The 16,292-nt window shown below is 40.6% G+C and overlaps 1 protein-coding gene across 7 annotated transcripts in view; it reads right to left on the reverse strand.

The window, feature by feature from the left end:
- The window catches only part of LOC125448142 (methylcytosine dioxygenase TET3-like), a 353,266-nt gene that overhangs the window by 35,642 nt on the left and 301,332 nt on the right, over positions 1–16,292 (reverse strand). For all 7 annotated transcript variants that reach the window (XM_048523202.2, XM_059641139.1, XM_048523203.2 and 4 more), the window contains 2 exons: positions 15,398–15,548; positions 7,989–8,078 (listed from right to left, as the gene is read on the reverse strand). In XM_048523202.2, the coding sequence (XP_048379159.2) occupies positions 7,989–8,078; positions 15,398–15,548 (241 nt within the window). The remainder of the gene's footprint in view (positions 1–7,988; positions 8,079–15,397; positions 15,549–16,292) is intronic.

A 16,292-nucleotide genomic window follows, 5' to 3' on the forward strand; every position in this document is an offset into this window, starting at 1 on the left:
ACTGGTCAAAGAGGATATCACAGCTGTGCTGAAGGAGGGCACTGTGGAGTGAGATAACATGGGCAGAACTCAGAAATAGGCAGGGTGCAGTAACAATGTTGGTGCTTTACTACAGGCCTCCCAACAGCGAGAGTGAGACAGAGATGCAAATATATAAACAGCTTATGGAAAGATGTAGGAGCAATAGGGTGGTGGTGATGGGAGTTTTTATTTTTCCCAACATTGACTGAGATTTACTTAGTGTTAGGGGTTTAGATGGAGCAGAATTTGTAAGGAGCATTCAGGAGAGTTTTGTAGAGCAGTACGTAAATAGTCCAATTTGGGAAAGGGCCTTACTGGACCTGGTGTTGGGGAATGAGCCCAGCCAAGTGATTGAAGTCTCAGTAAGGGATTACTTTGGGAATAGTGATCACAATTCCATAAGTTTTAGAATACTTTTGGACAAAAACGAGAGTGGTCCTAAAGGAGGAGTGCTAAATTGGGGAAAGGCCAACTATAACAAAATTCAGCAGGAGCTGGGGAATGTGGGTTGGGAATAGCTGTTTGATGGTAAATCCACATTTGATATGTGGGAGGCTCTTAAACAGAGGTTGAATAGAGTGCAGGACAGACATGTCCCTGTGAAAATGTGGGATAGAAACGTCAAGATTAGGGAACCATGAATGACGGGTGAAATTGTGAGACTAGCAAAGAGGAAAAAGGAAGCATACATAAGGTCTAGGTGACTAGGTTCCCAAGCGGAATATGAGTTGCTGTTTCTACATCAATCAGATATTCACCTGCATATCTGCCGATGTGGTATACTGCATCTGCTGTACCTGTTGTGGCCTCCTCTACATCAGGGAAACCAAGCTGAGGCTTAGGGACCGCTCTGCAGAACACCTACGCTCGTTTGGCAATAAACAACTGCACCTCCCAGTCGTGAACCATTTCAACTCCCCCTCCCATTCCTTCGACGACATGTCCATCCTGGGCCTCCTGCAGTGCCGCAACGATTTCACAAGCTTCAAAAATCTCCCCTCCCCCCACTGTATCCCAAAACCAGCCCAGCTTGTCCCCGCGTCCCCAACCTGTTCTTCCACTCACCTATCCCCTCCTCCCACCTCAAGCCGCACCTCCATTTCCTACCTACTAACCTCATCCCGCCTCCTTGACCTGTCCGTCCTCCCCGGACTGACCTATCCCCTCCCTACCTCCCCACCTAAACTCACCTCTACTGGTTCCATCCCTGCCCCTTTAACCTGTCTGTCTCCTCTCCACCCATCTATCTTCGATCCGCCTCCACCTCTCTCCGTACTTATTTCAGAACCCTCTCCTTCTCCCCCTTTTCTGATGAAGGGTCTAGGCCCGAAACTTCAGCTTTTGAACTCTGAAGATGCTGCTTGGCCTGCTGTGGATCATCCAGCTCCACACTTTGTTATTAGAGGTACAGACAGGGTGGATAGCAAGAAGCTTTTCCCAGAGTTGGGGACTCAGTTACTAGAGGTCATGATTTCAAGGTGAGAGGGGAAAATAACAAGGGAGATATGCATGGAAAGTTCTTTACGCAGAGGATGGTGGGTGCCTGGAACACGTTGCCAGTGGAGATGGTAGGGGCAGGCACGATAGCATAATTTAAGATGTGTCTAGACAGATACATGAATGGGCAGGGAGTAGAGGGATACAGATTCTTGGAAAATCGGTGACAGGTTTAGAGAGAGGATTTGGATCGGAGCAGGCTTGGAGGGCTGAAGGGCCTGTTCCTGTGCTGTAATTTTCTTTGTTCCTTGTTCTCTGTTCTTTGCTCTTTGCTGACATTCAATTTGGGTTCCACCAGGGTTTCTCAGCTCCTGATCGCATTACAATCTTGGTATGAACATGGATAAAAGAGCTGAAATCCAGACATAAGCTGAGAGTGACTGTCCTTGAAATCAAGACTGACTTGAGCAAAGAACCGTAACAGAACTACAGTCAATGGTAATGAGGGGTAAGCACTGTACTAGTTGGGGGCTTGAGTAGCATAAGGGAAGTCGTTTGTTTTTACTGGAGGTTAGTCATTTCAGTTGCAGGACAGAATTGTTATTGCGCAGAAGAAAGCCATTCAACTCACCGTGTCTACAGAGTATTTTGATGTAGTGCCAATTTTCTGCCTTTCCCATGTAACGTTTTACATTGTTTCTACTTAAATCATTTTCCACTGTCCCTTTGAGTTCCTAACTCAATTGCCTCAACCACACTTCAGACAGGGCATTCAATGCCCTAAGACTGGGTGCGTTCAATAGTTTTGTACACCTCACATTTGTGTTTTATGCAAAACAAATCCATGTCCTCTTGTTCTCTGAACAGCTTACAAGGAGCAACAGTTTCTCCCGATCCACTCTGTCCTGACCCCAGACAAGTTTGAAAACTTCTATCACATATCCTCTTAGTCTTCTCTTCCACAAGATAAACAGTCCCAATTTCTCCAGTTTTTCCTCATAACTGGATTTCTCATCCCTGGAACCATTCTTATAGATCTCTCCTGCACTATCTCCAGTACATTCACATCTTTCCAAAATTGTGGTCCCCAAAACTGTACACAATACTCCAATGTTTATTATGTAGCCTCCCTGCTGTTGTACTCAATGCCTTTACTTCGAAGGAGTCTAGAATACTTTATGCTTCCTCTACCTCTTTTCTATCTGTCCTGCCACCTTTAATGACTTGTGTACATACGTAACCAGGCTTCTGCTCTTAGACCCTTTTTAATTATACTCTTTATGTTAACCCATTTCACCATGCTTATGTACCAATGTGCATTCTCTCATACTTCTCCACATTAAACTTCATCTGCCGTCTATCTGCCCACTCTACCTAAGTTTTCAATGCTCTTTTGAAACTCTACGCTTTCAGTATACAATTTGAACTCTGATTATGTCCATTTAGAACAGTGGATGAGTCTGATTAACATTAATGAGAATCATTTAAGGACAAGTAAGGAAAGCAATTTTGAGGTTTTAGTTTTCTGAGCACAATGAACATGGAAAAGCATTTTACAAAAATATTAATTGCTAAAGTATATTCTAATCAGATCAAAGCCAATCTGATCTTTTGGAAGTTATCTTAGAGAGTGCTGCCATCATTTATTTTACAGTGTAATATTTCAAGTTGCCACTGAGATAGCTTCTTATCATGACTAGACATTTAGCTGTCCTTTATTGTTTAAACTTGTATTGATAGTTTTGCAGTCATGACACAAAGTTGTGTCTTTGTTAATATTTTCACGATATAGTTGATGTGTTAATGTAATGAGTTAACAAATATCTCAACATTACAATATAGTTTTCGAAATCAGGCTTACAGGCATGTACAATAAAAACCAAAAGAACTGTGGATACTGTAAATCAGGAACAAAAACAGAAGTCTGGCAATATCTGTGAAGAAAAATCAGAGTTAACATTTTTGGTCCAGTGGCCCTTCCTCAGAGCATGACTGAGGTTCTGGGAGCCCCCGTTCTGGGGAATACGTACAGTTCAGGGTGCCACAATTTTGGAAGGACATGAATGCAGTGGAGAGATTGCAGGAGAGGTCTACGAGAATGGTTCTGAGGAAGGGTCACCAGACCCGAAATGTTAACTCTAATTTTTCTGCATAGATGCTGCCAGACCAGCAACTTTTGTTTTTGTTACAGGTGTGTACATCTTTGCACATTTGCTCACATGGATGCAGAGGGTGTTTGAAGTTCATGACAAGAACTCATTTGATCAGTAAGCTGTGCAGCCAACAATATTTGATGCCATGGTCACTTAAATCATCGAAAAGGAAGCCAACGTCTCTTCACTTTATTGGCACTTGTGATTGTGGCAACTTCGGTTGCAAACTAGCCAAGATGGATCATCCATTTGAAGAGAACAGTTAAGTCAGCTCTACTACAGTTTTAATCTCTGCTCATTTATTAAAGTTATCGCAAGGCGTGCAACACACATTGTGATGTTTGCTGTGGCCTGCTATAAGATCAGGAATGCTATTCTCAGATCTTCTCTTGCCACAGACTTGGTTCAAGATCCAAAACTTTACGTGGTTCCAAGATTGGTATTAGAGTTATAAATTCTTGCAACCTTTCACTACACTCTATGCTGATTCTTGAAAGCAAAGTGTTGCAATTGCTTTCAATCACCAGTTTGTCCCTTGTCGTCATACATAATTTTCCTTTTCACGTTTGTGGATCTATTTTTTGAAGATATTTTCAAATTAACCTGTTGAGGGATGTTACTGCACACCTCTGGAGCAGAGTATCTGGTAATGATGAGGACAAACAATTATCTGAGTGACAACTTGAATTAGTTTACTGTAAAATAAATTATGGTTGCACTGTGTAACTCTCTAAAATAACTGCTAATTGATCAGATTGGATTCGATGCAACTAGAATATACTTAAACATTTAATATTTCTGTGAAATGCTTTTCAATGTTCATTGAGCTCAGAAAACCAGAAGTTCAAAAATGCCTTCCTTACTTGCACCTGGGTCTCGTGTCTCAGAGGTACGAACACAAGCATAGCGCCACAGAACCCACAAATTAGTTTTTGAATGGTTAATGAAAATGTTTTCACTATCTTTTCAGATTGTGAAAGCAATTTCCAAAAATTAGTTTTCACTTCTCTGCACTGGGCATTTGGCCAGATTTCCAGAATCTACAATATTTTGCTTTTATCCTTTGTTCCCTATCGAGTCCATAAGAATTTTGTGTGTTTGAATGAGATCACCTCTCATTCGACTAAACTCCAGAGAATCAAGTCCCACAGTGTTCAATATTTCCTCACAGGACAATCCCTCCATCTCAGGAATTTGTTGGATAAACTCTCTCTAGAGTAAGTATTTCTTTCTGTCAGTAAGGGGACCAAAGCTGAATGTAGTATTTCTATTGTGGTCTCACCAAGGCCACTGATTACTGAGCCTTGCCAAATTCCTTTCAAGTGTCTTTGCATTCTCCTCACAACTCACATTTCCACTACTTGTGCCATCTACCAATTGTGAAATGCTACTTTTAACCCCCATGTACAAATTATTGATGCAATTTGCAAACAGCTGAGATGTAAGCATTTATTGCAATACTCAATTAGTCACAGTCTATTCTTCTGAAAATGACCATTTATTCTTACTCTGTTGTCCGTCCATAAATCAGTTTTCAATCCATTTGCAGTCGAGGATGTGTATTTCAACATTTCATTCTACACTTTCTCACTTTAATTATGGTTCTTTAGGCACATCTGCAAGAACACTGTGCATGCATCAGCCCCTTCTCTCCCCTAACATCCATGCAAAACATGAACCACAGCAGGAAGTTTAATATGCATCTGTTATTGCGATTCAGTCATGCCACCCTCAAAGTCAGATGCTGTCTGTAAAGCTTCAAGTTCATCCTGGTATCCTGACTAATAATTATCCTTCAACCAATACCTGAAAATAATTATCCAACATGTTCTGTAGGCAAGACATTGCTATGTGTTAAGTTATTGTTGCATTAAGTATGGCTTCCCGCAGACATAAAATATTTAATCAAAAACTTTGCAGCCCATTGTCATTCACTCATCTGTCTCATACTTCTGGCCAGCACTGGTTGCTAATCCAGTGGATCGAATTTTAAATTTTCATCCTTGATCTCAAATTACATTGTCTAGCAATTTTTCCAACTGTTTAACTTTCATTTTTTCAAATATAGCATGTCTTGTTTTCATGTTGCAGAATGAATGCTTGGGCATTCAGCTGCCTCAGCTCCAGACATTGGAATTCCATCTCTTCTCACTTCTCTTTGCAGACATGTCTCAACATGTAGGTCTTTGACCAAACTTGGCAACTGTCTTCGTATTTCTCAATTTATCAGGGTTCAATTTGACTTGATAATTCTCCTGTGAAATGATGTAAAATCTTTTATTGTGTTAAAGGTGCAAGATAATTGTAAGTTGATATAATGAAGAACTTGTGAACATGTTGAGATTGCAAATAGATTGTCATTATTTTAGGCTAAGGGTTGGCAGATTTAAAACAGAGATGAGGAGGTATTACTTTTCTCGAAGGATCATGAATCCATGGAATTCACTGCTCCAAAGTGTAGAGGACACTAGGACATTGAATAATTTTGGGGAGATGAATTTTGTTTCAGAGTGGCTAAAGGGTTATGGATAATGAGTAGGAAAGTGGAGTTGAAGCTGAGATTAAATCAGCCATGATCGTATTAAATGGCAGAACAAGTTTGAGGGGCTGAATTGCTCACCCTTACTCTTAGTCCTTACGTTCTTAAGTGAAGATTTATTTCCTTTTTAGAAATTTTTTTGGCAATGCCATAAATCAATTTTAAATTTGTAACATATTTACACACTCAATTCTTTGGAAATGTATTAATTTCTACTGAAGTCACGTAATATAAGAATATCTCCATAAAACCCCAGAGACAAAACAGATGGCACTGGACTCTCATCTGCAATGTGTGATCTGTCACCATCGTGCTACTGACCTATGCTGCCTGGCTGTTTCAGCAACTCAATTTCTGAATTGTCATCCTTGGTCTCAAACTACTCCATAGTCTCAGCCCTCCTACGTCTGTTACTTCCTCCAACCCACTAGCTCTTACTCTTCCAAATCTGGCCTCTCTCAAGTTTGACCAAAAGGTTTATTTCCATACTGTATAACTCTGTGACTCTCCTCTTTTAAGGTACTTCTCCACATTTAGGTTTGGGTATCTAGTACAGACTTTAGGTGTGTGCTGGGCAGGGGGAGAAAACCATTAAATAAAACTGTGCAAACTGCAAAGACCAAACTTTACAAACTGCGCTAAACTAGTTTCAGAAATGAAAGGTTTCCCACATGCACTCCGAGCCTCAAATATTATCCCATGGCAGAGTGACAAGCTAAAACTTTATTTTAATATACTATCAGTCTACAAATGCTTACAGACAGGAGGCTATTGGGAAGGATGCAATACCACTTCAATATTAATTCAGGTAAATATCTGTCTCCTAGATTTCTGCACTCTCTTCAAGTTTGCTCCAAACAGAACTTCCAAAATAAGCTTGTTCATGCTTACATGCATTATATATGGTCTGCGTTATATTCTATGCCTTCCTATTTCACTAGTCTGTCTCAGTTTACCATGTTTTCCTCACCACTTATTACAATTCTTTAAATTTCGTCTCATCTTCAATCTTTGAAATGTTTCCTGTGCTAAGTCTGGGTCATAAACGTATTTCACAAAGAGCTGCAGTCCTAATGGTTAGCACTGCAGCCTTACAGCGCCAGGGACCCGGGTTCGATTCCAGCCTCAGGCGACTGTCTGTGCGGAGTTTGCACATTCTCCCCATGTCTGCATGGGTTTCCTCCGTGTGCTCCGGTTTCCTCCCACAGTCCAAAGATGTGCAGGCTATGTGGATTGGCCATGCTAAATTGCCCGTAGTTTTCAGGGGTGTGTGGGTTATAGGGGGGTGGATCTGAGTAGGATGCTGTAAGGGGCAGTGTGGACTTGTTGGGCCGAAGGTCCTGTTTCCACACTGTAGGGAATCTAATCTAATCTAATACTAACTTGTGGAGGGTACCCGCCATATAATTCTGAGTTGTCTCCTAAATAATTGGCTGACTTAGTTTCTGATTTCTTTGCTTTGTCTGGTGAAACAACCTGTCATGGCTTGAAAATACCTTTTGATTAAAATATGAGATTTGGAACTGACTGGGCGAGTACTAACTCAAGTGCTTTAATAAAGCAGCGCATGAATGCCAGTGAATTTCATTTCTTATGGTGCACACTAGTTTATGAATTACAAAATGACTAACAACTTTAGTCAATTAGTCAAATACCAAAATCATTTTGCACGTATGTTAAACTATGTGTTGCCTGACAAAACGTAAACCATTGACTCTGCACATAATCTTTTTTTGTGAATGACTAAAATGCTAAATAATCTGTACACTTCTTTTTAGGAGCACTGACTTACAGTTCCAAAATTAATAGACACGATTGTTCTAGAGGATTTAAGTTACCTGATTTTTGAAGGCTTGGGGTGCAAGCTGCTTGTATATTGGTGCAACCTCTGTGGCTAGAGTTTGTAATCTCTCTTTAAGTAAATCTTCCTGAGGGGAAAACCAACAATTAAATTAATGTTTTGACACTGAAAGAGGACTCCTTACAATAAAATTCATGACGTTCACCAGTAGTGCTACTGATCCCCTCACAATTTTGAAATTCATGTGAAAATTATTCTTTGATAACTTGAACCAATTACAATTGAAGAGTTGCTCAAGTTAAATATATTACAGTTTATTGTAGAACCTTAGTGGATTGACTGGCATGTACAGTTAAGTGCAGTTAAACAAAACTCAAATACTAACCACAGTTATACAGATTTATAATGTGCAGTAAGATTCACTTTCACCTCTCATTTAGTAAAGCATTGAATGAAAATTGTTAGAGTTTCATTGAACTGTTTCATACTTCCAAGAATCTACCAAATAGACTTTGGTAGAATTTGATGGCCTACTTCTGCTGTGCCAATCTATTATTCCACTGGAAGAAGCATCTGCAGTTTTGCTATCACAGTGTTCATTAAATCTTACACTGTTGCTTTCTATTCGATCCTGATAGCTTGTAGCAAAGCCTTCAGGGAACAGGATTACAATACACCTGGATCAGCCCAAATTTAGAAGATTTTCCAGAGAAATCATTAAGCAATTTTTTTTGAAACAGAATGGAACTCAGCTTTATGTTGCAGCTAGAATTTCTGAATTCTAATTTTCAAAAAAGGTCCATGCTGTTGTCAGAGTGTATCCTTTGGACTTCTTTGCTGCAGAAGAGGAAGACTGCAGTGGACTCTCCAAAATGAAAATGAATGATTGTTGGGCTTTTGAATGGTTTAGTTTACCTACATAATTAAGAGGTCTAAGAGTAATGTAGCAGAAATTTTAAAATATTCTTTTTAGCGAAAGCCAAGAGAGATTTTGCTATTAGCTGAAACTTTGAGTTACTTAGGATGGTAAAATCTGCCGCTTTCAAGTCCATAGGTTGAGTTTCTTCACAGATGCAAATTTAAATTTAAGTCATCTTGTGGACTTTTGGATCCATGAATGACTTGTAATTTTTCAGTACAGGAAAGTTGCAATTGTATTTTGTGCTTGTGCCTCTTCTACTTAAATCCAAATGTGATTAGCTACTGATTTTCTCAGTGATCTTATATACATTTGCTAACCACCAAGTGTCATTTCCAACATAAGAATTATTACTTTTAAGTCTGTGCAAAAATCAATTGCTCAAGAGGCAGTGAAATTGAAGTTATGGTACAAAGTTATGATAGAATCATGAATTGCCTGTTGCAAAGGCAGAAGAGGGAACTAATAAGATAATATTTTCTGAAAAATCCTGCAATTGAGAAACCGTGATTAAATTACTTCTTATCAAAAAAAAGTAAAATAAATAATTGAATTATTTGTTAATTAAACATGGATTATTTCTTCACCTTTCAGCATGTATTTATTTTTCAGATAACAAGTGCTTTGAACTGCAATGCATCAAGTTTCTTTCCTGATTATGGTCCAGGTTGAAGTTATTAGGGAAACATTTTCTACTGTCTCCCCTCCTTCCCATTCCAGGCTGTTAACTGTGTAATTATTCAAACATCAAAGAATGTTGTGGGAAGAGAGTGAGTAGAACATTGATCGTTTCTTTGACTGAATAGCCTTGTCTGATGAGAAGATAGCAAGAACTGTAGATGCTGGAGTCAGAGTCAATACAGTGTGGAGCTGGAGGAACATAGCAAGTCCAGCCTTTTCTGATCCCTGACTTCTCCAAATATAGTAGGACCTTCACAAGCAGTTGGTGACAAAGTATGATGGAGCGGAAGCCTTGAACTTAGTAGTGGCTGAAAGCTTCTGCTGGTGGCTAATAGCTAGTGAGGGGGATAAGAAGCAAGCAGGCGAATGCTAGAGACTGAGCCAGAGTGACTGGCAGACTCTGAGCTGCAAACACCTAATGGAGGGACAGGAAATTTAGCATAATAGGCAGGAGCAGAGTTCCAGACTGGTGGGTCACAGCATTGAGGAACTGGGCCATAATCAAAACGCACAAAAGCCACTGATGGTAGCCAGAGAGCTGGAAAGCGAAGTAAAACGGGCAAACAGAATAAAGAAGGAGCAGCAGGCCCAGATCTGCGTAGCAAGCCACTTATTGTAGCTAGGGAAGGAAGATGGGAATCTTGAAGCAAGCCGACAAGTAGCAGATACCTAGCCAGATCAACATTGGGCACCCTTGAGCTGAAGAAGCCTCATGCACTGAGACAGAGAGACAGCAAGGCAGCAGCTAGGATTTGGAGCAGAATTTCACACCGATGGACCAGTCAGGATGATGAATCATGCAAACGTTGGCCACTGATGTTGACTAGAAATTTGTGAAGTAGTCGTGGAATGGGTCAAAGGTATAGAAGCCCTAGCTGAAGCATTTAAATGAAACCCCTGAGTTCGAGAGACAAGGAGAGTAGCAATATCCCATTTTTATCTGGGCAAGGCATGTGGCAGTATGCCACCAGAAATTAAAACACTTATCTAAACACGTATTAAATTTCCTGAGGGTTTCTGCTTCTATCACCCTTACAGCATCTTGCACCATCCTCTGGGTGAAAAGATGTTTTAAGTTTGAACACAGCATCAACTTATCAGTCAATTTGGAAGAGTCAGCATAGATTTCTAAAGAGGAAATCACATTTAACTGACTTGCTGGAGTTTTTGAAGAGGTAACAAAAAGGCTCGATGAGGATAACACTGTAGATGTGCCACATGGACTTTGATAAGCCATTCAATACAGTCCCATAAAACTGACTTTTGTCAGGTCATGGTATAAAAGGGACAGGAGCAACATTGATGCAGAATTGGCTGAGTGACAGGAACAGGGAGAAATGGATATTTTTTGGGCTGGAGGAAGGCCCATAACAGAATCCCCAGGGTGTGGCACCAGGATGCCTGCTCCCTCAAAATACATTAAACATCTGGACCTTGGTGCAAAGTGGCAATTTCTAAGTTTGCAGATGGAAGTTGGAAGAGTTGTTAACTATCAGCATAATATTGTGGAACTCCAGAAGGACAATAACAAGTTGACGGAGTGGACAGTAAGGTGGCAAATGAGGTTCAATGCAGAAATATGCGAAACAATGAACCCCTATTGGAAGAACACTGAAAGACAACACATAAAGGGCACACAACTCTGAAAGCAGGTGCAGGAGCAGAGAGACCCGGCTGCACACACCCCTCAGTGGGACTCAGCGACTTAGCTGATTAGAGATCTGGTGTTATCCATTACTACAGTATCCTGAAAAATCTGGACCATTAGATAAATGTTCAATCTTAATAGTTAAATTCTCTCCAAGTTATGCTTTTCCATTAATGCCAGTAAGGTCTTTAAGGCATTTAGTGCGCGAAGATTTCAAACTGAATTCTTTCAGTGGAATAAAGAATTCAGTTTGAAATCTTCGCGCACTAAATGCGTTAAGATCACATTTTGGTGCAGTTGGTCAGACTTTACAATGCAAGGATCAAATGAATCATGGTGATTGAAAGGAAAGAAGCCTGGTTGAAACACAGTGAAGTGTGGAAGGACTGGAACTGACCTGTCAATGAAATGGGGTGCGAGAGGTGAGGTACTCACTTAATAGGATGAGGCTCTCAGATGAAGCGGTGACTAGAGGGAAGATGATGGTGTAGTGGTATTATTGCTGGACTGTTAATCCAGAGATCCAGGTAATATTTTGGGGATGCAGTTTTGAACCTTGCCAAGTGGTGGAATTTGGATTCAGTTTAAAAAAAAATCTAGAATCACAAGGCTAACGATGACCATGAATCCATTGTCGATTATGAGAAGAGAAAACATCTGTTTCGCTAAGGTCCTTAAGGGAAGAAAATTGCCATCTTTACCTAGTCTGGCCTACGTGAGACCAAAGACCCACAGCAATGTGGCTGACACGTAACTACTCTCGGGGCAATTAGACATGAGCAGTAAATGCTGGCCTAGCCAGCATCGCCCTCGTCCTGTGAATGAATTTTAAAAAAATGGGTCCCAGCATGGTGTCCTTGAACATAATTGAGTACAGATGGAATATGCTATCTGTGAATCACTGAACAGCTGATCAGATGTGGTGGAAATCAAAGGATGCAAAACAATCCAGTCAACCAGGATTGGACTGAGGGGCCCCTTTGTTGAGGGCATCCAGAGCTTTCAGGGAGACAGCAGGCAGTTTTCCTGATGGAACATATGTGTGGAAAAGTGGGAAATGATGGAGAGAAGTATGTACAAAGACATTCACAGCAAATATTGGAGATATTGATGAGTATGTTTGAGGATAGCAGTAGCCTGCAGTAGCTGCAGCAGAGGTTGTACAAATACAAGCAGGCCATAGCACAGGACCTGATCCCCAATTCCCAGAGCTGATAAGTTTGTATGACCATATTGCCTTGGATCTTTCTACCAAACTACTAGGGACATGAAACTGAAAAATCAGCTGAAATAGGTATGGAAATGTCTGAATGCAGTAGTGGAGGCTTAATGACAACAAACCACAGTAGTGATGCAAGTAGTTTCATCATCTGGATCATGGAGAAAGACTGCACTATTACGATGAGAATAGCAGCCACCGTCAGAGAATTGACTTTTTGCACAGATGTGGATGCAGACCTCATGTTGAAAAGGCAGGTGGAACAAACTGCTACATAGCAAGTAGAGAACCAGTTCTTGTTCTACTTTTACAGTAAGCCTCACAGCTGAGGCTGTCCAAGGGCTCCAAAGAGGTATTGAAATTGTAACAGTGTTGGGACCTCAAACAAGACTGCCCTCAGCAACAACAGACACCAATGATAACAGTTACCATGGCCCCATCCAGTGGAATTTCATTTCTCCTACTTTACCAAAAGAGCTACCAGCCTGGCAAAGAAAACTGAAATATTGAAGACCTCAACCAGAAGACTAGTCTTGGAAGGTAATCCACTTTTGCAAGTTTGCACTGGATTGCTGCTGACGCTGATGTAAACACCATCATTCATTCCTAAATCCCCTACAGAACCTGGGAGAGTGCGGCAAGATCATCACCTGTGCATTTATGATGGTGATCCAAACCCAATTCAGAAGGGTAGAGTCACATGTGATTCCTCTATTGCCATCCATTTCAATGGAAAACTTCAGGCTGATTCAATTGAATGATTGAGCACATTGGTAAATTTCATTTCTAAAAACGGATTAAATGTCGACAGATCCAATGCTGCCTTAAGATAAATCCCAAACGGGCATATAGACAGCTGAGGTATTGGAAGAGGATCAGGGAAGAAAATGGCATTCTGTATTGGCTGATCTATGGCAACAGGAAACAGTGAAGTAATTCATCCTTCCTAACAGTTTCAGGCTTCACATTTTGCAAGCAGGTCAGATCAATCATTGGAAAAGGCATCTGTAGTGCCAAAATGGTGGTGTAATGGATCAGGGATGACTGCCTTTCCTGCAAACTACTGCAAGAAATGTGGCCAATGCAGAGAAGCACCTCAATTCTAGTGGTCACAGTCATGATGTGAAGTCCATAGCTTGAACAACACCTCAGAGGACTGGATCCAGAGTTGAGTTTTCCAGTCTCAAAATACTGGTGGATGATGTTGGGCACGCACTAACTAGTATGGCAAAGCTGTGAATGCCAGACAACAGCAGTGCACATGAGGATTTGGAAAGTAAGACAGAACTCTGGACCATGCGCGGATGAGATCTGTTGTTGCATTCAGTGTGAGGACAGCGGTTTTTATGCTGGAAGTGATGGACAGCTATCAGACAGGGAGACTACATGGTTGCCAATCCAGCATTCCTGGTAGGCATGACATCCCACAAGTTTAACTATCAAAACATAATTGAAGGTATCAGTTCAGAGGGATTGAGAAGTTCACCTTGAGCAAATGTTGGATACCAACTCAAACCCAAACCCAAACTATTCATGTTTTTTTTGATGGACAAAGGCAGTGTTCTCACCAACATGAACTTGAACATGCCATATGTCATAGCTGAACCTGCTGACAATGTGAATGATCAGGAATGGGTCACCTTCTGATATGACTGTTTACTGGGATGACAGCTCTCAAGCAATGAAATGTGTAACGTGGTCTCCAGCAGCAAGTAACAATGCTGAAGGAAACCACAGAGTAGGGAACTAATCAGTTTCTATTGGGCCACTATAGGTATTTGGCAAGCTAAGGGGCAAAACTAGATGCATTGAATCATGGGACAAAGAAAGATGCAATGAGAAGTCCAGGACTTGTGTAGTGACTTGGTAAGGGTTTGGTGCTCTGACAATGGTTACAGAACCAGGAAAGTAAACAGGCTAATGCTGGATACTCAGCCAGACTGACCGGCAGCCCCTAAGCTGTAAAAACTTAATGGGAGCTGGAGCAGTGTTACAGATTAGTGGATCAGAGCATTGAGGAGGCAGGGTCATGAGGAATATTGATCACAGGCACCATCAGTGAAGTGAGAAATGGAAGTGAGGTGTCAGGAAACCTATGTGGACTAATCTAGGCAACACCTTTTGAGTTTGAGAGGTAAGGAAGATCCCCTTTTTGTACGGGAGACAAGATACTTGGCATGACCATGTGATGCCCTGTAACATGGTCACAATAGGTTCTAACAATGGAACTCGCCTACTCAGCTGATTAGAGATTTGGAACATGAGGTGAATACTAACTCCAAATTGTTCATTACTCCAAGTTATGCCTTTCCACTGATGTTTACAACATTCATTATCAGCAGGATAAAGATTCCCTGTTTTATTATCTATGTGCAGTACCTGTGTTTAAATTGCCTATCACATTATGTTTTATGGCTTTGAATTGTTCGCTGATTCTTAAGATATTGTTATAACTTTTCCTGAGCCGCACTACAATATTTCAATGGATAAGAATTTGAATTTATGTATTGCCTTTCATGAATTTTTAAAAATACCTGAATTTGCATCACAGCCGATGAAGTGAGTCATTCTTTTAGAAACTGGAGAAACAGCACCAGTTTGCACACAACACTGTTCATCAAGTGATAAAATTGTAATGTTAGTTGAGGGTTAAATGTCAACTAGGTCGCTCATGAAGTTATCCGCTGTTCTTCAGATGTGCCATGAGATCCTTTATGTTCACTCATGACAGCCAAAATGTTGGTAAAATATTTCATTCTAAAGATGCTGCAGCTCTTCCTTAGTACAGTCCTGAAATATTCATCCTAATTGCCAATTCAAACCTCTCAAATTGTTCTGGAACCTATGATCAACCGACTCAACAGCATTGAACCGAGACTGTTAATTTAGTTGTCTTCTCTCATTTTGGGTCTGTAGTAGTAATGAAAAATGACAGTTGTAAATACATTCTTTTATTAAAATTTTGTGAACTAAACCAACCTCTTTAGGGTTGTCCCCCAGAAGTCTAAACTTGCGTGGATGCTTGCTGCGGGCATATTTGCATCCGTTGAAGTACATACTCCAAGAACAGCCAAAGGAAAAGGAAGCACCACAGGTCTCAGGATCCTTTCCCTGACATGCACATGTGCGGCTGAAATGAAATTAGAATTAAACCACTATTAATCCTTTTGGCAGTTTCAGAAATGATGTGCTGAAGATTTGAAGATTTGCACAAATTGTTACGTAAACAACACATGAGGCCTGAATACTGATCATCTGTCATTGTCGGTTATTTCTTAGCATTGTACTTTTTGTTTCCAAAATATGCATTGTAGATATTCAACAGGATAGATGCTAAAATATGCTAAAATATGCAGTAGTGTTTTAGCATCAATCCTGTTGAATGAACTGCAACAATCAACTGAAAAGGAGTTGATTGAAAATAATTTATTCTGACATTACCTCTCTATTTTACCTGTGCTGCATGTCTCTGTATTAGGATGTTTTACAATTCAAATTTAGCTCCATTGTGAACTGGTTTCCTTTTTTTTCACAAATTGAGCAGGTGGTGCCATTGTGCTGCTGTCATTGGACTAGGAATACAGAGCTCCAAGCTAATGTTCTGGGGACATGGGTTTGAATCCTATAATGGCAGGCAGTGAAATGCAAGTAAAATAAAAATTCGGAATACCACACTGAGTCGAATGTCAATTGTTGTAAAAACCTATATGGTTCACTAATCACTGTCCCTGAGTGAAATAAATCTACCGTCCTTCTCTGTTCTGGCCTACATATATACTCCAGACCTACAACAATATGACTGAAGCCTAACTGCAGAGTTGGCAGTATGTTCCGGCCCTGCCGGTAATGGCCATATACTGTGAACAAATTTTCA

The sequence above is a fragment of the Stegostoma tigrinum genome, chromosome 40 (genome assembly GCF_030684315.1).
Source record: "Stegostoma tigrinum isolate sSteTig4 chromosome 40, sSteTig4.hap1, whole genome shotgun sequence".
Classification (NCBI taxonomy): domain Eukaryota; kingdom Metazoa; phylum Chordata; class Chondrichthyes; order Orectolobiformes; family Stegostomatidae; genus Stegostoma; species Stegostoma tigrinum.